The following is a 21,142-nucleotide window of genomic DNA, read 5'->3' on the forward strand; positions in this document are numbered from 1 at the left end:
GATTGGTGCTGGGTTGGGCCGATGCGAGGTTCGAGTGGCGGGGGGATGTTTGGAGGGGGATTCTGTGTGTGGAATCGAAGGAAGTAGTCTGGCTTGTGTGTTGGGGTGTTGAATTGGTGGTGCCGCGTCAGGGCATTCCGAGGTACGATGGAGTTGGGGTGGTGTTGGTGAGGCTCAATTCAACGTCGGTCTTGGCATTGCATCCCATGTTGGAAGCATATGCTGAGACTTGAGAGCTGTCTGCTAACAGATTGTTTAGTTGAATGTATTTATTGCAAACGCTCAATTCCGGTGCAAGATTTGAATATATTACATTGCTTTCACTAGTTTGTTTGCTGCAGCCTCTCACTCAACGCGCAAAAGTCCGAGCGACGTCACTAATCGCCGCCTCAGAACAAACGCCGTGGGATACATAGACCCCACCCGGCAGCTACAGTACAGTACATTGGCAGCACGCCCGAGCTTACATCAACAACACTTCGTATATTTCCACCTCGAGCACTCGGTAAACTGTAATGTCTGAAGCTGCTACCGACCGAGACGCCCAGGTTGCGCAGCTCGCTAGCTTGACTGGTCTGGACGCTGCTACGGTATGTGGAAGCTCATCGAAGCTATTGGACTTGCTCACCAACACGCGCAACAGGCAGAACGTTACCTAAACGCTTCCAACGGAGACCTCACTCTTGCAGCCTCGCTATTCTTCGACCAAACCGCCGAACAACAAGAAGCCGACTCTGAGCCAGACGTCGACATGGCCGGTGACGACGATTCCACGACCAACCCCAGCCAAAACCCGCCTCCTCCCTCGGGTGGCGGACGTACACTTGGAGGTGATTATGTTCCCTCTTCTGCAGCAGCAGCAGCAGCTTCTTCTTCATCTTCATCATCGCAGCGACCTGCTGGCCGCGGACAGCCAGCACAGCGGGGTGTGGCTGGCGCGAGGACCTTGAGGGACTTGCAGTCATCTGGTGGCGGCCAGGGACAGGCTCACGACGATGAAGATGACGACCATAGCCCTGAGGACGACAGTCAGGACTTCTTTGCCGGTGGTGAAAAGTCTGGCCTTGCTGTGCAGAACCCCAACCAATCGAACCCACGCGATCAGATCAACAACATCCTCAAGCGGGCGCGACAGTAAGTTGGAACCCAGTTACTCGTACGTAGCACGGCAGCTCACAAGTACAGGAATGCTCCTCGACCAGGTGGTGACGACGAGCAGCCAGCCAGCTCGCACTTCCGTGGTGCAGGCACAACGCTGGGTGGCGACGATGCTCCTTCGCGTGTCATCCCAGACCCTAACTCGAACATGCCCGCACCGCCCCCGCGTGCCCACCGCGAACTCCACCTCTGGCGCGATGGCTTCTCTGTGGACGACGGCGACCTGTTTCGCTACGATGATCCGGCAAACGCACGCACGCTGGAGATGATCAACACCGGCCACGCCCCGCTGCATATCCTGAATGTAGAGCACGGACAGGAGGTGGATGTTGAGGTACACGCGCACAAAGACGAGGACTACAAGAAGCCAAAGAAGAAGTACGTTCCCTTCTCGGGCAGTGGAAACCGGTTGGGTAGCCCCACACCTGGCTCGAGTTCAACGGCTGCTACCATGCCGGCTGCAGGCTCTAGTAGTACAGGAGCCTCGACGTCTGGGGGCTCTGCGCAACCTAGCGTCGAGGTGGACTCGTCGATGCCTACACTCACACTACAGGTCCGCCTTGGGGACGGTACACGATTGACGTCGCGGTTCAACACTACACACACTATTGGCGACGTCTACGACTTCGTGACCAGGGCCAGTACGGCTAGTCAAGGGCGCGAATGGGCGCTTATGACGACATTTCCCAATAAGGAACTGACGGACAAGGGCCAGGTGCTGGGTGACATTGCAGAGTTCAAGCGCGGAGGGGTTGTTGTGCAGAAGTGGAAGTGAAGAATGGTACGGTACGTCGGTGTGCGCTTGAAGGTTGAGATTGCAATACCACCGGCTATGGAGAAAGAATGCAGAGGCAGATGCAGATGCACGTGCAAGCACAATGATGCAGAAGTTGTGTTTGCTGAGTAGCATGTATGATAACGATGATTATGAGCTGCATGATGATAGCCGAATTGGGGCCGCGTGGTGGCTAAACGGTTGAGAGAATCGGGCAGAGTGTAGTCGGCGCGATGGCGCAATTGCCCGAATAGTATCCATGGAAACATGGGCAAAATCTAAATGTGACATGATGCACAAACTTGAACAGTCAGTCAACACTCAACGGGCACATATTGGGGAGTGCAGTTGCTATGTGCCATGGTGATTTATTGGCAGAAAGTATGTTATGGTGTGATGCAGTGAGACTTTGGTATGGGGCGTTGTACGAGGGCCGAAAGGAAGGTTCCTTCAACCGCTATCGGCTCTGTCTCTCTGTCTCTCTATCTTTCTCTTTCTCGTGCAGGACCGACTGACCGACTGAGGGGGGGCACTTTGTGGGGGGAGGGGAACTTGCATACATTCACCGAATAGATACTTACGTACGTACATACATACATACCACACACCCTTACATATCCGTGCATCGGCTGAATAAGTCAAACTACGAAAGAACGTGTGTGGGGACATTAGCAGCATAGGCGCCTGTTTGCTGGCCATCTTTGCCTCTTATCTTAAATTATGCCGCCTACCAAGACGCCTGCCCAGCCGCACAATTTACGGCAGCGCGCCCCCGCTTGGTCGCAGCTGCGTGTGATTTGAGAAGGGAGAAAAGGCCATGTTCTTGAGTAGATGAGCCGGGACGCATGGTGCGACGGCTCTTCCGCTCGGGAGGTTTTGCGAAACACGCAAGCATCGCCAACATCGACGACCTGCGACCACTCGAGGGCGGCAGAAGGTGTTCCAATCCCGTCACTTGGCGATCGCTATTTGCGTAACGCGTCAGCACTCTACTCCAACGCCCGGCCGCACGGGGCGGGAGGCGGCGCAGCACATGGGGGTTCAGTGTCAAAACCCATGGAGACACCCAGATCGACAAGCCGCTGGCCGCGTACTGCTGTTTGAGAGTGATGGACACCTCGCGGTGATGCTACTAGCAATCTCATACCCTGTCGACTCGCTGCCCCCGACCCATGTCCCCCCATTTCGACTTGTCGCCGCCTCGTCTCGTCGGTCCTTGACCTTTTGGCTCTTCGCTTTCTTTTTCTTCTCGTTCCATCCTTCTCTCTGTCTGCTTCTCTTAGTCGCTCCTTGCATCCATCGGCGCCATTTGCGGTCCCATACACACGGCAGCGACCAACATCACTGATAGCCAGGTCGACTATTATAGCTCCGGCCCTCTTGGCCCCAAAGCGCCGCCACCGCCCCGCCTGCTCTTTCCTTGCCCTCTACTATCTATATACGCCATAGCTCAGGAGCTTCCCACTTCTCAAGTACCGCCGCAATCGCACAACACCCACTCTCTTTCAATCGCCACTCACTTGTTGCGCCATTACCCTCACGCGCCAAAGAGCAATGCTGTCTATCTACTGCCGCTAAAAGCTTACGACCAACTCTCTACCCCAGCTGCGATCGTCGCAGTTCGCTAGCGCCTATCCAGCACTAAGACGATACGAATACGAACAACATCGACATCATGTTTTTCCGATCTCCCCGCAGATTTGCCATATTTTCCTTTGTAACGCTGCTCTTCATATGCGTTGTACTGCGCCAAAGCCCATGGGCGCAGGAAAAGGTGTACGAAAGGATACCGCTGTACAACTTGGAAAGACAACAATCAGAGCAAGAATTGTTGCACGAATCTCACGAACCTCAAGCTCCCCTTGAAGATGCATGGCAACATGCGCTCCCTATGCCTGGCGCAACTCCCAGCCCGGCAAAGGTCCTTCCACCTCCCATGGAGTCTTCACGTGAGAAGGAGCCCGAGTCGAAGCCTACCAAAGCTCACCCACCATGGAAGACTGCGCCATCAAGAACTGGCTCTTTCATTCCTCCTACCCCGCGACCGACCAACATGAAGGAGTATGTTAAGAAGATGCTCAAATGGCCCCGACCAAGCTGGGACGGACATTGGCCCCCATTCAGCGACTACATTAATAAGGCGTACGACCCCAATCGCTGGGAGCATTTTGATATGTGAGTATTAGTTTTTCTCTTGCATGTACGAAATAGCCGATTTTAACCTTTTGACAGGGACTACCGCATTTATGAGGCAGGACACGACAAGCTCAACGAGACAGCCGCGGCTGATCCAGTAGCCTACAAGCCGTTCCCCAAGTACAACACTCCTGAGTGGAAGAAAAAATGGCATGGCGAGCACGTGGCTTGCCTAGGTCCCAGAGGTATCCCACTAAACATTAGTACCGATGATGAAGTTCAAGTGTACCGTGGACTCCCGGAAGACTTTCCTCCAGTCTATGCAGGTGGTTATGATGTCATTGGCCTGGACGAGGATGTTTGCTTTGACCGCTACTCGCGATACGGCCCGTATGGATACGGCGACGATGAGTTCCCAGAGGTTGTCAAAGACTGGAAAGCGCCCAAGTTGGTACCTGATTGGTCCGAGGTCAATTGGGGCGAGCTGCAGGCCGATTGCTTGGAGCGCAACAAGGAGCGATACCGGCCCGGCGCGAGATCCGAAATCGTAAAGATACCTAGTACCGCCTTGCCTGAGCCCGCTTCTGCTTCTGCCGCTTTTGCAATCCCAACGGATACCAGCAGGAGCAACCTTGAGGTTAGAAATCAGCCAGAGAAGAAGTACCATCACCGTACCGCTGTTCTCATCCGTGCCTGGACCGGTTACAAGTACGAAGAGAACGATATTACTGCGATCCGCGCAATGGTATCTGAACTTTCTCTCCAGTCTGGTGGAGAATATCAGGTCTACCTCTATGTCCACGTCAAAGATAGGAATCTTCGAATTTTCGATGACCAGGACGAATACGACCGTGTACTTAAGGAGAACGTGCCTGAGGAACTTCAAGATATGGCAATACTATGGTCAGAGTCCATCTTTCCACAGTGGTATCCAAAGGTTATGGATTGGCAGGTCTATTGGCAACAGTTCATGTGCCTACAATGGTTCAGTCTTACCCACCCCGAATTTGACTACATCTGGAACTGGGAGACAGACGCAAGATACACCGGACACCACTATCACTTTTTTGAGAAGATTAGCGAGTTTGCCGACAAGCAGCCCAGGAAGCTTTTGTGGGAGCGCAACAAGCGATACTATCTCCCCAGCATCCACGGAGACTACCAGTCATTTGTTGAGAACACGCACAAGGACGTTTTGAACGCATCAGCCAATTCGCTCATCCCACCTCCAGTGTGGGGACCACGACCCTGGGTACGCGCTGATCCTCCACAAAAACCACTTGGACCCACACCACCCACAACAATGGAAGAGGACAACTTTGAGTGGGGTGTTGCCGAGCCTGCGGATTTCATCACTCTGCTTCCCATGTGGGATCCACGCAATACGACATGGTCTTACAAGGATAAGATCTGGAACTACCTCCCAGGTATCAGGCCAATTTTCACTCCCGAAGACGGCCAGGCAGATTGGTTCACGCACCCAGATTTTGAGCAGATTGACCGCCGAACATTTATCAACACTGTTGTGCGATTCAGCAAGAAGATGCTCCAAGCCATGCACGAAGAAAACCTAGTCGGTCGCAGCATGCAAGCCGAGATGTGGCCCTCAACCGTAGCCCTCCAACACGGTCTCAAAGCCGTCTACGCCCCTCACCCCATTTTCACCGACCGCCACTGGCCAGCCGGCTACACAGAAGCCATTTTCGACACCGCCAACACCGTCGACCCAGACACGGGTGAAGCCCTCGAACCTCGCCAGGGCGCCTGGACCGAAGAAGCAGATTCCCCTTACAACCACGACCGCGAATACAACTTCCAGGGCTGGAGCTGGTACTACGCTTCCCGTTTCCCGCGCAACCTCTACCGCAGATGGCTCAACTGGCCCATGACCAAGCAGGATTGGGGCGAGGAAGAACAGATTGATGGTGGTCCGGGATCCGATGGCGCGCTCGAACAAAAGAGAATGTGCATGCCTGGTATTCTGTTACATCCCGTTAAGCGCATGACTAAAACTGATCCTAAGCCCTAAAAGCGGGGTGAACCATGGGAATGAGGAATTGATTAAGCGTGTGGTGTTTTTCTTGGGCTAGTTGGTAAAGATCACTAGGGAGTTTTTCTGGGTTTCTTTTTTTTTGTCGATAAGAACAACGATTTTTGTTGTCGATTTTTCCTTTCAAAACGTTTTGTTATACCTCATTTTCTTTTTTTGTTACATGAGAAAAGTGCAGTGTGCGACTTTCTTTTTGCTGCGGCCATCAAACTGGTGTTTGGATGGAAACTTTTCTCTCGCCTTCTTCTTCTTCTGTTATATACTTTGATCTTCTTTTTTTCTTTTTTCAAAACACTTTGTTGTCTCGATTGACAACTCTTTTTGTTTGAGACAAAAATAGGCATTTAGCGGTCCTTCCTTTCTTTCTTTCTGAGGTCGTTTGTAAGGTAGTCTGAGCGTAAGTGTGAGTGGGTGAGGATCGGGGCTCGCTCTGGCGTTCATCATGTAAGGTGTAGCATACATAGGTTGGTTAGAGCACGATATCTATGGTTCTATTTCAAACTCTTTGGTCTATGACTTTATGCGTGAATCTTTTGTCCTTATGGTACAAATATCTAGGCAATATATGCATGCTACATAGCTACCAGATTAAACTTCCTCACCCCTCCTTCATCTATACCATACACATGACATACTTACTTTTGCGAAAAAGAAAAAAAACTCTCCTCGCTAAATCGAGTCTTCCCCTCCACTCCCCCATCTCCCAACCCAACTCAACACTTCCTCAGACCTCTCAATCTCCACAGCACCCTCCCCTCTTTCCCCAAACCCTCTCCTCTCCCATCTACCCACGCTATCCTGCATTTCAACTCCATCCACAATACATACAGCACTCAACAACCCTAGTACCCCCAACCCCGCCCCCAACAACAACAACCCTACTTACACTATCCCACATCCCCACTGCACTACCTACATGTGAAGAAGCTGAAGCGGGTGAAAAACCTGTATACACATGTGCTGTATATTTGCTTTTTTTTTGGGGGGGGGGGGGTATGTAGGTAGGTATTGATTGATGTCATAGTAAAGGGGGTGGGAACCATGGTTCATTTATGGTACTACTGCTGCTACTGCTACTGCTACTAGCACTAGGGATAGGAGATGCAAGATGCGGGATGGCATCGTCCTGCATTGTCAGACTATTGAATTGAGACAAGTCACGAGGAGAAGATGAATGAGCTTGTGGGAATAAAGTCACGCAAGCAAGGCTAGCCGGATTTTAGGAGTAGTTTTCTTTTTTTTTTGGCTGGGTTAGTGTGATGAAGGATGCGGGGGGAAAGTGAGTGTTGGACAAGGCATCGATCGTGTATGGAGTGGTAGGTGATTGCTGTGAACGGGATTGGAAGGACTATCGTGTTGTTTAGTAGGAACAATCACGTTTGTTTCTTGTACAATATCAAGTAGAAACAGGGCAGTATCGTGTATCCAGCATCTCATTAGAGAAGGACATACCCTCTCTACATCAGATAGGAAATCAAAGGATACAAAAGTGATTGAGTGATTTGATTTGAAATTAACATTATCTACTAGACTAACGTTACGGAGCTTACAACGAGTGACTGGTAGGTAAGATACAAAAGCGAGCGAGCGTAGTATATAGGATCGAAAGGTAAAATAGGGAAGGCGGGCCATAAAAGAGCGTAGGTTTGACATCCAGGTTCTTGTTTTGTTGCAAAGTTGTTTTCCTCCCATTCTCTTCTTTACGTGAGCATTATTAAAACATGTTCGTAGTGTTCTTCTTCAAGCAGTCGACATTCTTTTTTTTACAAGACGATTTGCACGGTTTGCGCGATACTGGGTACGCCTTGCTTGGAGATGACGAAGAGGAAGTAGGCACCGGGGATGAGGATACCACTGTCATTGGGGAGCGTGGCGGTGTAGCTGTTGCCGTTGGCGCGGACGTTGTTCAGGGGGACACGGCGCTGGTCAGTGTTGACAGAGTGGGTGACACTGCCGATGCGGACAAGGACAAGGCTTGCGTTTGTAGTGCCTACGTCAACCTTCACGGTAAGCGTGCCTCCGACCTTGACACTCTGGGCGCTGAGCGAGGTGATGGTAGGACGCTTGGCTGGGGTGCCATCCTGGTTGAAAAGGTAAGGTGGAGAGAAGATTTGACCATCAGCGTGATCGACGAGCTTGTTGCAGTTGGCGGAGCTGCGTCCGACTCCCTGGGCGACATAGCAGAGACCGCCACCGCCGCTGAAGACACGGCCATCAGCAAGTAGGATGCTGACAGAGTGGTAGTTGCGCGGTACGGCTTCTGGTGCTAGGACCCTCCAGGTCTTGGTCGCAGGGTTGAAAATCTCGGGGTACAGGGCACCGTCATCATCGGTGAATACCTTGGAGCGGCGTTGACCACCGGTGACAAGAATGCAACCATCAGGCAAAACAACAGCGTTAGAGAAACCACGAGGATAGGTCATGTCGGCGACACGCTCGACCTTGGCCGGAGTGTTGGGTTCACCAATGGTCGTGATGTGGGCACGGGCATTGGCATCCGAGTCAGTGTAGTCGGAAGAACCACCGGCGCTGAAGATTTTTCCAGCAGTGGCATCGTACATGACAAAGATACCGCACATGGCATCATCAATAGGGTCTCTGATACCAGCAGCCACCTGAGAACCCTTGCCTGTTGTTCCGTACCAGTTCATGGCCTTGCTGGGTCCGGCTTGGAATACAGACTTGTTCTTCCAGCCGAAGAGCCATGCGTGGTTGTCCTCACGCCAAATACCTTCGTGGTCCCTGGTAAGCATTGGAGCAATCTTCGAGTTCGGAAGAGCAGTCCACGTGTTGGTGACAGGGTCGTAGACTTCGCCGTCCTTGCCCATGCGGGGGCCAGAATACGCGCCTCCGATGGTGAAGATACGGTTGTCAGATGTAGTGCAGGATGATTGGTAGCCACGAGCCATTTTCCTATGCGGGTTAGCATAGAGCCAGATGTTTTATCTGATAGTCACATACATGTTGGCGGAACGAACAAAGCTGTTTGAAGCGGGGTTGTAGGTAGTAACGGCATTCGCATCAGAGCCTCCTTGGATTACAAGTCGTCCGTCTTGAAGACTGCTCATTGCAGGGCAGAACATGTCGTGTTGTGTGTTGCTCACAGTGCGAGCCGAAACAGCTCCACTGCAAAGGATGTCAGCGTACTTGATGTCTAAATCACAGATAGAACATACGTTTGGTAGTTGTAGTCAGCAAACTGTGTACGTCCACCAGGGCCACCAAAAGCATCAACACCCCAACTGGAGAATACAAGCAGTCGTTGCGAGACTGGGTACTCTGGAACAACATATGCAGCAACAGGAATCACTGGCAGGTGGATAAGATCAGACCACTCGCCGTTCTGTGCAGGGGCAGATGGCTCAATCAGGCGCATGACATCGTAACGCTTATCGGTGGACCAGATCAATGTGTTGGAACGCGCATCAGCCTTGATATGGCAAACAGACTCGGCTTTATCGTAGACTGCTGCCTTGCAGGTCGCCCAGTTTGCGCAGAGGTAAGCACATTTCTCAAAGTCTGCAACACCTCTAAACACCTTCTCAGTTGGTCCCCGGATATCAGTACCCGGGCAAACAGTATATCGTTTCTAGAACATCCCTTCTTAGCATGTGATATCGCATCGCAACTTCTCACGTGAACTCACCTTGTTTCTTCCGTACGTCCATTCTCCTGCAGGGCAGCGGGCAATGTTAACTTGCTCAGCCTGAACTACTTGATAACGATCGTTGGCAACCCAATTCAACCCCGCGATTTCCTTGAAGTGGCAGTCCTTTGTCCGTGTATCGTAAACGGCTTTGAAGCAGTCCATGCTCTTGTCACAAAGCTTTGCACATGCTGCGACAGAAGCGACTTTGGGTGTCACTGAGACTGTAGGACCAGTGAGGTCGGTTCCCGGACATACTCGGTACCTAATGCCCTGGGTACCGGTAAAGACTGTGTCGGTGCCGGGGCACGCATTAAGAGCATTAGTAGATTGGAAAAGAATGGCTGCAGAAAGCACTGCGAGAAGGGTTTGGGACTGCATCCTGGATGTCAACACAGAGTGCGGTGCCTGGAGACGTTTCCCAGGGCAGGGCGCCAACCTGCTATATAGCTGTGTCGATATCCCAACTACCGATTCAATATTTTGACGCACGCCGGGCCACACGAGTTTGCGAAAGTGGGTAGTGGCGAGACATGGAACGGAAGGGCTGTTGTCCTAGCATCGGAACAGGCAAAGTAGGTACCAGGAAGGGCAATGTGCCTGAGTAAAGCTCCTTGCAGACGATCATTCACATACCGTTGTTTTGTTATGGTCGATAGCGCTAGGTGACTTTGGGGTAAACTGTCAGGGGTTCATTCCATCGGTAGCGGGCCGAAAATCCAAACTCGGCTAGGGGCGATACTATTGTCGGTGGCATCGACCTCCCTAGAGTCATGCCGAATGCTGCGCCTCAGGAATCACACCAATCTTATCTACCATGAGAAGGCTAGCTCACGCACCGAAGCAATGCCGGCAGATGTTACTGGTTCATGCTATAATTCCCAAACTTTTGGGGAACTACACTGGCGCAATGGTGCTTGCATATCGATGTCACTGTGGCTGCAGCCGCCATATACTGCGCGAGACGCTGTCGTTATCGTCACGATGGTGTTAAGCGCTCGCAAACGGATGATTTTGTTTTCCTGCCAAGTTGCTTGAAACGCCAAGGCAACCCTCCAGTCAATCCCTGCGTACATCAGGGTGACGATGGCTACAAAGAGAATCTTTAGCCAGATACCCACCGCTGGAATATTGCCCCTGTCCCTTCAGTAGGAAGGATGTGCAGAACACGCCATTGGATATAGTGTGTAGCCGCATACCCAGACCTATACTCTGCCAAGTAAGAGCCGAGCCCACTCTGGCTGACGCAGTTCGTACTGTAACAGTGTATTGTGACGAAAGACTGACGGAAACACGAATAAGAGGCCGCATGTTTGCTTCCGGGGTCGATTCCTGTGTGCGAGATGGAGACCTGGTAGCGTTCAGTCCATCGAAAACTGATTTACCAGATACGAGCCTCTTGGTCGTAGTGAGAACCAGTCCACCTGGTGGCAGAAAATGGTATGCCATCATAGATCAGGTAGTGTGTAACGCTGTCATGCTACTTGGAGCGTATCCTTGGCGCTGAGAAGTAGTTCTTAGCCGAGTAATTTTTAGGAATTAGAATTGCTCTAAATTTGCCGCAGTCAGGCCGGGTCTGATCTCCTCGGCCAGCTTCCTAGCAAATCCCTAGCAAGGTCTGGTCACATAGATGAACACCTTTGTTTCAATTGGATTGAGTCCCAGAACATCATGTTCACCAATTCTGTTCAGGTACCGCGCCCCAATTCGGCGCTGACCAGGCCCACTGCATGTTGTTGAAGCTTGTCGAAATTTGCGCAGGTGCCATCGAGAATGTTTCAGTCGGACTGTAGCATGGGCCAGTGCTACTTAGGTCCATAAGCCCGGATACATACCGAATACCACCCGATTCTAGAGTCTCACAAGATTCCATCTCTCTTTCACTCATACGCGATAATCTTTGTGTGATGTACTTAACAAGCAAGGGTGGCTCGGAGTGTATGGATGCTGCTTTACGCGCGTCCCATGCTTGGAGTACGAGCTCTGAGAACATTGCGAAGAAAGGATTTCTAGGCCTCGATTCCATGGGATTGTCCTTATTGTGGAGGTCCACAAAGCGAGTAGAGCAATTGTCGCTCATGGCTTGCCAGGCCAAATCCGCGTGGTTTGACAGCGGTCGTCGTTTCAAATCTTGGATTAAGTGGACGTAAGCGGGGAAGGGAAAGTGTAGGTATATAATCCATCGGAAAGCTTTGGTCAGGGGGGAGCCCATCAGCATTGTATCGCATTCCAGCATGGTGCGAGCGTGTGTAAGGCTCGCACCACGTTGTTCGTCGGTCTCATTCTCGGGATTCGGCGACCGTGTTGCCAAGTAGTGCGCAAACCGAGTTTTTGCAAAGAAGACACGCGTCCACCATATTGTCATAAAGTGCAGCGGGATTTGGGGATCACATTGCGAGAGGTATTTGCTCTCCAAGACGGACTCGAAAAGTGCAATATCCTCTAATTCCGAGCAGGAATCGGAATGGGGCTTCTTCACAAGATTCTTCATAATTGGGTTGATGAAGTCTAGATGAGAAGGATTGTGCCGGATGAAGTCGCCAAGCTTGCAGCGCACTACGGCGAACAATGCTTCAGATATATTGCTGGTATCATTAGGTGGAGTCTTCATTTCATTGCGCAGGCTGAAATCGTTTACGTTGTGGGGAGTGTGGCAGTCCCACGTAGGTATGAGCGTAGCCATCTTGAAATCCGTCATCTCTGCGATGCGGCTGTCAAAAAGAACGAGGGACCACCACAACCGACGTCGCTGATGAAAGTCAGCATCAAGAGATATATGTGTATCTTTACATACCAGTTCGGCCTCAAGAACAGGATGTCTCGCATTTGTGGCCTCTGTATCGATGCCCATGCGCTGAGCAATACGAATTGCAGTGCCTAGCAGGGACGACAATGAACGTGGGTCAACCTCGGGCTTGAGCGTAAACTGAACTCATCAGATGACTACTAGATGGCAAGCCAAATCTTTCTGTAACTCACTAAGTAGAGATGAAGGGCAGCCAAGCATTCACGGTTGCTAGATTTTAGGAATCCGCAATTGAGCAATGCTTCCCTGGCCCCCAACTGGTAGCCCCTGAGAACCTCGACTCTAGGCGCACCGAACATGGTCTGACATTGATCTTGGTCAAGACTAGAAACAGCCATGCAGTATATTGCAAACATGAGAGCTTCCAAGTTGGGCTCGATTTTGGTCACATCGCCAGCAGCATCGATGATGCGCGCTTGGAGAGTAGGGGTGTGTGTGAGCTTCAAGAGTGGGTCTACGTTTTCCAAGTATAGCTGCCAAAGTTTGAAGATTTGCGTCTGAGATGGATGGAGAGCCGAGAGCTCGACTCCGACAGTTGGTGAGCAGAACAAGAGGTGATCATTACGGTATAGTCCCTCAGCGAAGAGGTCGTCCCATGCCTTGACGATTTTTTGTGGCTCAAGAATGCGGTCTGCAGGGTCAGTTTCATCAGACTCATCATCACTTTCCTGGCTTTCGCCATCATATGGATACTGCAACTTTGCACGTGTCAGTGCAATCACTACAGGGGCCTGTACAAGCTCACCTTGCGCACCATAGCACGCCAAAAACTCCTGAGCAGATTAGTAATACAGTAGTAGTTGGTTTAGGGTGAGCCCGCATACTTTGCTTGAGTAGACTCGGTCACCAGACTTGGGCGTGATAGCTCGGTAATATTATGGGCAGTGTCTTTGACCTGAGCCCCAGCGACATGATTACTACCCATAGGATCTGGGCCGGAATAGCGTTTTGCCTGAGAGGCATGTAGCGGTTCGAAGGGAATATTGTGCTCTGTCAAGAGACGCTCATAATGGCGAAGACGCTCCAACAACTCTCGCTCAGGGAATCTGCGGCGTCTCTGACGAGGAATGGTTGCGGCAGAGATACATTGGACCCCTGCTTTTATACAGTTTGAGCATGGAGATGTGCGATCACATTTGACTTTGCGTTGAGCGCACAGAATGCATGAAAGAACCCGCTGTGGCTTGGCTGCGGGGGCGGGTAGAGGTGGAGGTGGAGGTGGAGCAACAGCACCAGGCTCAGGCGTGGGAGAGTCCGATGACATTGTGTGACAGGCAAGCTTCGTGCCAAGACGGAGATGAGGTGGATGAGAGCCAAGAGCAAAGAGAGTTCATCGAAAGTTCATCAGGGGTCGGCGGTGTTGAGTATCAGGCAACCACTCCGGCCTGCTAGACCCGAAGCTGCTTATCTCCGGCGCGCGGGTGCTTGTGTGCAGAAGACAGCAGGTGTCGTTTCCAGAAGAGGCATTATTATCGACAGACGCCCATTATCAGCAACAAGCTAGTTAGATGCGCCATGGTGGTGATGGGGACCGTGTTTCTCAGCCACATCAGGTGGCGCGTTATTGAGCAATGGTACATGCGTATGTACGTACATAACATGTGTATTATAGAAGAGTATGGGCTTGGCACGGCGGGTAAACGGCACTCGTCGTAAGCACATAGGGGAACAGTAAGTATGTGCTTACTCGCCTTTCTCTCCATGCAAACAGATACATGTATAGATAGTGTTACATTGGCGTCAGCAATACTTATGGCGGGGTCCAAGGCGTATATTCTGGACCGGCAATAGCCGTTGGCGGTGCCTTTGCATTGTTCTCCATCCCCGCCATTATCACCCCCCAGGGCCCGACATCGGCCGAGATGTGGATAGCAGGGAGTAGACCCTACGCGATAAAATGAGATCAACCATTATTATGGTATTGTCATGCGGGAACGCAACCAGACCATTTCAACGCTGGAATCGGGCCTTTAGCAGGCAACATGGCGTTTACCGTACTATCCGACGCTGATATCAAGTCTCTTCTTTGCAACCTTCGCCCAGCCGACGCAGAGAAGCTCACTTCACGCCTCAACCAGGCACTCTGCCAATACTCGTGCAATGACGAAGCTCCCTACCAACCACACCGTGCCCAGGTCACGCGTCTAGATGGGCAGGTCAGTTTGTTCATGCCCGCCACGACACCTTCATCCATTGGTGTCAAGATTGTGGGTGTCGCCCCATCCCAGGCCCCGCCTCCGGGCGAGAAGCCCAAGCCTGCGCTGAAGAGCGTCCTCACAATCTGCGATGAATTAGGCCAGGCCGTGGGCGTGCTGAATGCAACAGAGCTGACTGCCTTTCGCACTGCCTTGGGAACCATGTTGTTGTATCGATATAGGAAATCCACACAAAACATAGTCGTGTTTGGCGCGGGTAAGCAAGCCGAGTGGCATATTCGACTTGCCGTTCTGCTTAAGAGCAACGACATCAGCAAGATTACCATTGTAAATCGGTCTCGAGCCAGAGCAGACCAGTTGGTCGAGTCGTTGACAAGAGCGGGACTCAGTTCGCATATCCAAATCCGAGTCTTTGGGGGAGATGAGGATGCGTTGGAGAGTCTGGTCAAGGAATCGCAGATCATGTTTTGCACAACACCCAGCACTACGCCTTTGTTCCCTGCTTCGTATCTGGCTTCGGAAGCAGATAAACCTCGCTTCATCTCCGCCATTGGCTCCTACCGCCTCGACATGCAAGAGATTGATCCCGATCTCCTCAGCCAAATCACCACTCCTTCTAGCCTCTTTGCCTCGCAAGTTCACAACGCGTGCATCGCCGTTGACAGCATCAAGGGATGCATGGATGAAGCCGGAGAGCTAGTCAAAGCAGGCATTGCTACGGAGAGAATGATAGAGGTAGGAAAGATGGATGGTTTGAGGCAAGACGATAGGGTCAAAAGGTGGCTGGAACAAGGGTTTGTGGTGTACAAGAGCGTGGGCGTGGGGGTTATGGACATTGCAATCGGCAAGGCCCTGCTGGAGCTGTCAGGGGAGAAGGGGGTAGGGGTACGCGTAGACAGCTTCTAAATAAGAATACCATACATGCAAAACAGCATTCGATGCATGACGGGGAAAATATCGGGTCTGCTACTAGTGCCAGAATGGTAGTAGTGTCCATCTCTCCGACATACGGGCGGGGCAGTCCAATGGCGTCGATTCAATTTTGCCCCGCCGAAATTTTTGGGAAGACTTTCACCCCACCATGTGACGACGCGCCCGCCCTCGCTTTTGTCTTCGGACACCCCGCGATTCCCATTCTACACTTTCAATTAGGCGGCACACACGATGGCGTCGAACGAGGATCCATACCTCATTCTTCCAGGCTCGGCCGCCCACTCCGACTTCCGCCTACAGCGCCTGGCGCAGGCAATCGGCGCAAAGCAGGTCCGCTCGCTGTGGCTGCATTTTGTCAATCCCCTCAAAGAATTGGCCGAGGACGAGCTCAAGACGCTGCAGCAAATTCTTCACTATGGCGAGTATCCAGATTCGAACGACCGCCTTGCACAAACGCTCTTCGATGCCGTCCACCGTGGCAGCGAGCCGTGTGACGGCGAGACGGTCCTCTTCTACGTCAGCCCACGCGCGGGCACAATCTCGCCATGGAGCTCTCTGGCCTCAATGATTGCACGCACATGCACCCTTGACCAAGCGGTAAAGCGCATCGAGCGTGGCATGGTCATCGCCGCCACTTTTGATCGTACCCTAGACGCCGACGAGATCCCCAATCGCGACCACCTCTACGACCGCATGACCCAGACCATCAGCCGCACTGCGCCCAATCTCGAGGCCATCTTCGGCGAGGGAGAGCCTGCGCAGGCGACTACCATCAGCTTCGACGAGTACCACAGCGCCCATGCCGCCCTGGACCATGCCAACAGGGAGCTGGGGCTGGCCATGGACAAGTCAGAGATCGACTACCTCGTCGAGGCATACACCCAGGAACTGAAGCGAGGGCCTGTAGACGTCGAACTCTTCATGTTTGCCCAAGTCAACTCGGAGCACTGTAGACATAAGCAGTTCAATGCCGACTTCACCATCGATGGTATGCGCAAGTCCATGTCACTATTTGGAATGATCCGAAACACACACCAGAAGAACCCCCAGCACGTCGTCAGTGCATACAGTGATAACGCTGCAGTACTGCAGGGTGAAGAGGCGAGCTTCTGGGCGCCCAACGACCTTACGGGCGAGTGGAACGGCGCAAAGGAAACTGTGCATATTCTCTGCAAAGTCGAGACACACAATCACCCAACTGCAGTATCGCCATTCCCTGGAGCTGCCACCGGCTCTGGAGGCGAGATCAGAGATGAAGGAGCGGTTGGACGTGGCTCTAAGCCAAAGGCGGGCCTGGCAGGCTTCACTGTTTCCGATCTCAACCTTGAGGGTTTTGAAAGGCCATGGGAGCTCAAAGACGTTGGAAAGCCTGCGCACATTGCCAGCAGTCGGGACATTATGCTCGAGGCTCCAATCGGCAGTGCGCAATTCAACAACGAATTTGGTCGTCCATGCACTGTTGGCTACTTCCGCACCATGCTCATGCGCGTCTTCACAAACGAAAAGGAGTCCGAGATCCGAGGATACCACAAACCCATCATGTTAGCAGGTGGTGTAGGTACAGTCAGGCCGCAGCACGCACTCAAGGACCCTGATGTTGTGCCCGCTGGCTCGCATCTCCTCGTTATTGGTGGCCCCGCCATGCTCATTGGTCTCGGTGGTGGTGCGGCTTCTAGTATCCAATCTGGAGAAGGCAAGGTCGATCTTGACTTTGCTAGTGTGCAGAGAGGCAACCCCGAAGTCCAGAGGCGAGCACAGGAAGTCATTGATACATGTCGCTCCATGGGTGACAAGAACCCCATCCTCTTCATCCACGATGTGGGCGCAGGTGGTCTGTCCAATGCTCTCCCCGAGCTTGTCCACGACTCTGGCCTTGGCGCCATCTTTGAGCTGCGCGAGGTAGACAGTGCTGATAAGAGCATGAGTCCTCTGCAGATTTGGTGCTGCGAAGCTCAAGAGCGATACGTACTAGCAGTTGCTCCTGATCAACTAGACCTCTTCAAGCGCATCTGCAACCGAGAACGCTGTGGTTATTCGGTCGTTGGTACGGCTACCAAGGAGCAACGCCTTGTCCTGAAAGATAGGGACTCCAAGGAAAACCCGACTCCCATTGATCTTCCCATGGCCACACTATTTGGAAAGCCACCCAAGATGTCGCGTATTGTCGAAAGCCGAAAGTTGAGACTGCCAGCCTTCGACAGCAGCTTGTCAATGTACATTCCCGACACACCCAAAGATGGCTTGATCAACGAAGCTGTCGACCGAGTGCTCACCCTTCCAGCTGTAGGCTCAAAATCGTTCCTCATAACCATCGGAGATCGAACAGTTGGCGGCCTCACGGTCCGCGACCAGATGGTTGGCAAGTGGCAAACGCCTGTGGCTGATGTTTCGGTAACAGCTACGTCGCTGCTAGCTGGAGTCAAGACGGGTGAAGCCATGACAATGGGTGAGAAGCCTACTCTAGCTCTCATTTCTCCAGCAGCATCCGCAAGAATGGCTGTAGCCGAGTCCCTCATGAACATTGCTGCAGCTAGTCTCTTCGACAGGCTCTCTAGGGTCAGACTCTCAGCCAATTGGATGTCTGCTAGCAGTCACCCTGGTGAGGGTGCGGCTTTGTATGAGGCAGTGGAAGCCATCGGAATGGATCTCTGTCCCAAGCTCGGCATATCCATCCCAGTTGGAAAGGACTCTATGAGCATGAAGATGAAGTGGTCAGAGGGCGGAGAGGCAAAAGAAGTTACCGCACCAATGTCCTTGGTCATCACGGCTTTCGCACCTGTTGACCGGATCGATCGCACATGGACACCTGCATTAGAACGCTTTGAGGGCGTTGGTGAGACTATTCTCATGTATGTCGACTTGGCGGCTGGCAAGAAACATCTCGGCGGTTCTGCTTTGGCTCAAACGTTTGGTCAGGTCGGCGATGAGGCGCCTGATGTCTATGACGCCGATGTCATCAAGGACTACTTTGATGCCATTGATCAACTCCATGAGGCTGGTATCGTACTCGCCTACCACGACAGATCAGACGGTGGTCTCTTCACAACGCTTGTCGAGATGGCTTTTGCCGGACGATGTGGCCTTGAAATCATGCTGGACCATGTCGCGGCATCGAGCGAACCCAAGGACGTCTTGGAGGCGCTTTTCAATGAAGAGCTTGGTGCTGTCTTCCAGGTCAGGAAGCAGGATGAGACTGCTTTCAACCGCTGCTTTGCCACCTGCGGACCGCCACCAGGCATGATCAAGAAGATAGGTCGGGTACCTGAGGCCTCGAAGCAGGACATCTCTTTCTATGTCGGGACAAAGAACGTCTACCGGAACAGTCGGCAAAAGCTACAACAGCGTTGGGCAGAGACTTCATACCGTATGCAGAAACTCCGTGATAACCCTGTCTGTGCCGACGCAGAGTTCAGTAGCATTCTCGACGACAAGGATCCGGGTCTATCATACAACCTGACATTCAAGCCTTCTGAAAATATTATGCCTCTCATGTCCAATCTGAAGTCGCCTTTTACGGCTAAGCCTCGTGTGGCTATCCTAAGAGAAGAGGGTGTGAACGGCCAAGCTGAGATGGCATTTGCTTTCCATCAAGCTGGCTTCTCAGCTATCGACGTACATATGACTGATATCATCTCTGGTCGTGTATCACTGGCCGGCTTCGTAGGTCTTGCGGCATGTGGTGGTTTCTCGTATGGTGACGTACTTGGTGCTGGACAAGGATGGGCAAAATCTGTGCTCCTCCATCCCGAAACACGCAAGGAGTTCCAGGACTTCTTCACACGCCCTAACACCTTCGCCCTCGGTGTCTGTAATGGCTGCCAATTCATGAGCAAACTCAAAGAATTGATTCCAGGTGCAGAGCTATGGCCAAGTTTTGAGCGCAACGCATCTGAGCAATACGAAGCACGTGTCTGCATGGTCGAAGTACTGGACCCCAAGGGCCCCAACACGCCACCATCAGTCTTCCTCCACGGCATGGCAGGTTCTAAGCTCCCCATCGTCACAGCCCACGGCGAGGGCCGCGCTCACTTCTCCTCGTCGGCGTCTTCACCATCCACACCTCAAACGTTGTACAACGAGAACCTCGTTTCTCTCCGTTACATCGACAACTACGGCAAGCAAACTGAGACATACCCTTACAACCCCAATGGCTCACCAATGGGTATCACCGGTGTACGAAGCGCCGACGGACGTGTGCTGGCGCTCATGCCGCACCCCGAGCGAACTATCTTGAAGGAAGTGGCTAGCTATCTCCCCAAGAACAAAGAAGACTGGGATGAACTCGGACCTTGGTCTCGCATGTTCAAGAGTGCTAGACGATGGGTCGGATAAGACAAGGGTAAATGGGTTCAATTGCATTGGTTATAGGTTGGCGTTTTGGCATGCATTATTCTTTGCATAACTATTCTCTTATGATATATGAAAATGATACAATCACGACTGTGGTGGAGATTCTTGAGATTATATCTTAACGGCTCACGCAAAATAAAAAACATAGAGTTTGACTACAGTAACAAAGACTTGGTTTTCTGGTATGAGTGAAATCCTTATTTAGTATGTATTAGTCTGCCTTCTTCTTAAGTTCAAACCGAGCGTTAGAGGTATTGTAAACAGGAAAGAGGCAATGCAAGATAGAATGAAGTCACTGCAAGGCCAATTTAAGAAGAAAGAATTTTCGAAGAAGGAAAGTGATATTATTATGCGTCATGTGAAATATATACTAGGAAAACCTCAGTTTCCAGTCGAAATGCCCGTCGTGAATCCTGGTCAACGTTTTAGTAGCTGGTGTAAGAACCACCAGTGCTTCCTCCAGTGCTGCCACCAGCACCGGCACCGGCTCCAGCACCAGCGCTGGCACCTCCCTTAGCACCACCGCCAACACCAGCACCGCCGCCAACAGAGCCACCGACACCAGCACCACCGCCGACAGAGCCACCGACACCGGCGCCAGCTCCTCCCTTAGCACCGCCACCGACACCAGCACCGGCACCAACAGAGCCACCAACACCAGCACCGGCACCAGCACCAACACCTCCCTTAGCACCGCCACCGACACCAGCACCGCCGCCAACAGAGCCACCGATACCACCGCTGACACCACCGTGGGCACCGCCACCGACACCAGCACCAGCACCACCGCCGACGGAACCGCCAACACCACCACCGACAGAGCCACCAACACCGGCACCAGCTCCTCCCTTAGCACCGCCGCCGACAGAGCCACCGACACCGCCGCCAACAGAGCCGCCAACACCAGCACCGGCACCACCGCCGACACCAGCGCCAACACCTCCCTTAGCACCACCGCCGACGCCAGCACCACCGCCAACGGAGCCACCAACACCAGCACCAACTCCGCCGTGGGCACCACCACCGACACCGGCACCACCGCCAACGGAGCCACCAACACCAGCACCAGCACCTCCACCAACGGAGCCGCCAACACCAGCACCGGCACCACCGCCGACACCAGCGCCAACAC

At 52.5% G+C, this 21,142-nt stretch overlaps 6 protein-coding genes across 6 annotated transcripts in view; 3 read left to right on the plus strand and 3 right to left on the minus strand.

The window, feature by feature from the left end:
• Window positions 1–250: 250 nt before the first annotated feature.
• Window positions 251–2,274, plus strand: COCSADRAFT_34039 (uncharacterized protein). Its single transcript, XM_007698332.1, has 3 exons — window positions 251–590; window positions 644–1,134; window positions 1,186–2,274. The coding sequence occupies exons 1-3, from the start codon at window positions 516–518 to the stop codon at window positions 1,931–1,933; spliced, it is 1,314 nt and encodes a 437-aa protein (XP_007696522.1). The 5' UTR covers window positions 251–515; the 3' UTR covers window positions 1,934–2,274.
• A 1,171-nt stretch (window positions 2,275–3,445) lies between these two features.
• COCSADRAFT_285716 (uncharacterized protein) lies at window positions 3,446–6,236 on the plus strand. Its single transcript, XM_007698718.1, has 2 exons — window positions 3,446–4,108; window positions 4,166–6,236. Exons 1-2 carry the CDS (start codon window positions 3,609–3,611, stop codon window positions 6,096–6,098), a joined length of 2,433 nt encoding a protein of 810 aa, XP_007696908.1. The 5' UTR covers window positions 3,446–3,608; the 3' UTR covers window positions 6,099–6,236.
• Window positions 6,237–7,657: 1,421 nt separating this feature from the next.
• On the minus strand, window positions 7,658–10,262 carry COCSADRAFT_34043 (uncharacterized protein). The gene is made up of 4 exons (XM_007698333.1): window positions 9,766–10,262; window positions 9,296–9,708; window positions 9,081–9,245; window positions 7,658–9,032 (listed from the first exon to the last, which is right to left on the minus strand). Exons 1-4 carry the CDS (start codon window positions 10,144–10,146, stop codon window positions 7,883–7,885), a joined length of 2,109 nt encoding a protein of 702 aa, XP_007696523.1. The 5' UTR covers window positions 10,147–10,262; the 3' UTR covers window positions 7,658–7,882.
• A 1,178-nt stretch (window positions 10,263–11,440) lies between these two features.
• On the minus strand, window positions 11,441–13,835 carry COCSADRAFT_157599 (uncharacterized protein; the record flags this gene model as incomplete). Its single annotated transcript, XM_007698719.1, has 5 exons — window positions 11,441–12,514; window positions 12,560–12,691; window positions 12,745–13,269; window positions 13,317–13,344; window positions 13,396–13,835. 5 exons carry the CDS (start codon window positions 13,833–13,835, stop codon window positions 11,441–11,443), a joined length of 2,199 nt encoding a protein of 732 aa, XP_007696909.1.
• Window positions 13,836–14,553: 718 nt separating this feature from the next.
• COCSADRAFT_168415 (uncharacterized protein) lies at window positions 14,554–19,992 on the plus strand (the record flags this gene model as incomplete). Its single annotated transcript, XM_007698720.1, has 2 exons — window positions 14,554–15,606; window positions 15,880–19,992. 2 exons carry the CDS (start codon window positions 14,554–14,556, stop codon window positions 19,990–19,992), a joined length of 5,166 nt encoding a protein of 1,721 aa, XP_007696910.1.
• Window positions 19,993–20,914: 922 nt separating this feature from the next.
• Window positions 20,915–21,142, minus strand: part of COCSADRAFT_178907 (uncharacterized protein) — a gene marked incomplete at both ends in the record, with an annotated part of 2,104 nt that continues 1,876 nt past the window's right edge. The window contains one exon of the mRNA XM_007698721.1: window positions 20,915–21,106. Coding sequence (XP_007696911.1) covers window positions 20,916–21,106 — 191 coding nt within the window. The remainder of the gene's footprint in view (window positions 21,107–21,142) is intronic.

Source organism: Bipolaris sorokiniana, assembly GCF_000338995.1.
Source record: "Bipolaris sorokiniana ND90Pr unplaced genomic scaffold COCSAscaffold_3, whole genome shotgun sequence".
Classification (NCBI taxonomy): domain Eukaryota; kingdom Fungi; phylum Ascomycota; class Dothideomycetes; order Pleosporales; family Pleosporaceae; genus Bipolaris; species Bipolaris sorokiniana.

Coding starts and splice junctions, on each gene's coding strand:
- COCSADRAFT_34039 (XM_007698332.1), top strand. CDS start 516: ATGTCTGAAGCTGCTACCGACCGAGACGCCCAGGTTGCGCAGCTCGCT. Junction 591..643: donor CTGGTCTGGACGCTGCTACG/GTATGTGGAAGC, acceptor CACGCGCAACAG/GCAGAACGTTACCTAAACGC. Junction 1,135..1,185: donor ATCCTCAAGCGGGCGCGACA/GTAAGTTGGAAC, acceptor TCACAAGTACAG/GAATGCTCCTCGACCAGGTG.
- COCSADRAFT_285716 (XM_007698718.1), top strand. CDS start 3,609: ATGTTTTTCCGATCTCCCCGCAGATTTGCCATATTTTCCTTTGTAACG. Junction 4,109..4,165: donor CGCTGGGAGCATTTTGATAT/GTGAGTATTAGT, acceptor ACCTTTTGACAG/GGACTACCGCATTTATGAGG.
- COCSADRAFT_34043 (XM_007698333.1), bottom strand. CDS start 10,146: ATGCAGTCCCAAACCCTTCTCGCAGTGCTTTCTGCAGCCATTCTTTTC. Junction 9,709..9,765: donor GGACGTACGGAAGAAACAAG/GTGAGTTCACGT, acceptor GGGATGTTCTAG/AAACGATATACTGTTTGCCC. Junction 9,033..9,080: donor TTTGTTCGTTCCGCCAACAT/GTATGTGACTAT, acceptor TAACCCGCATAG/GAAAATGGCTCGTGGCTACC.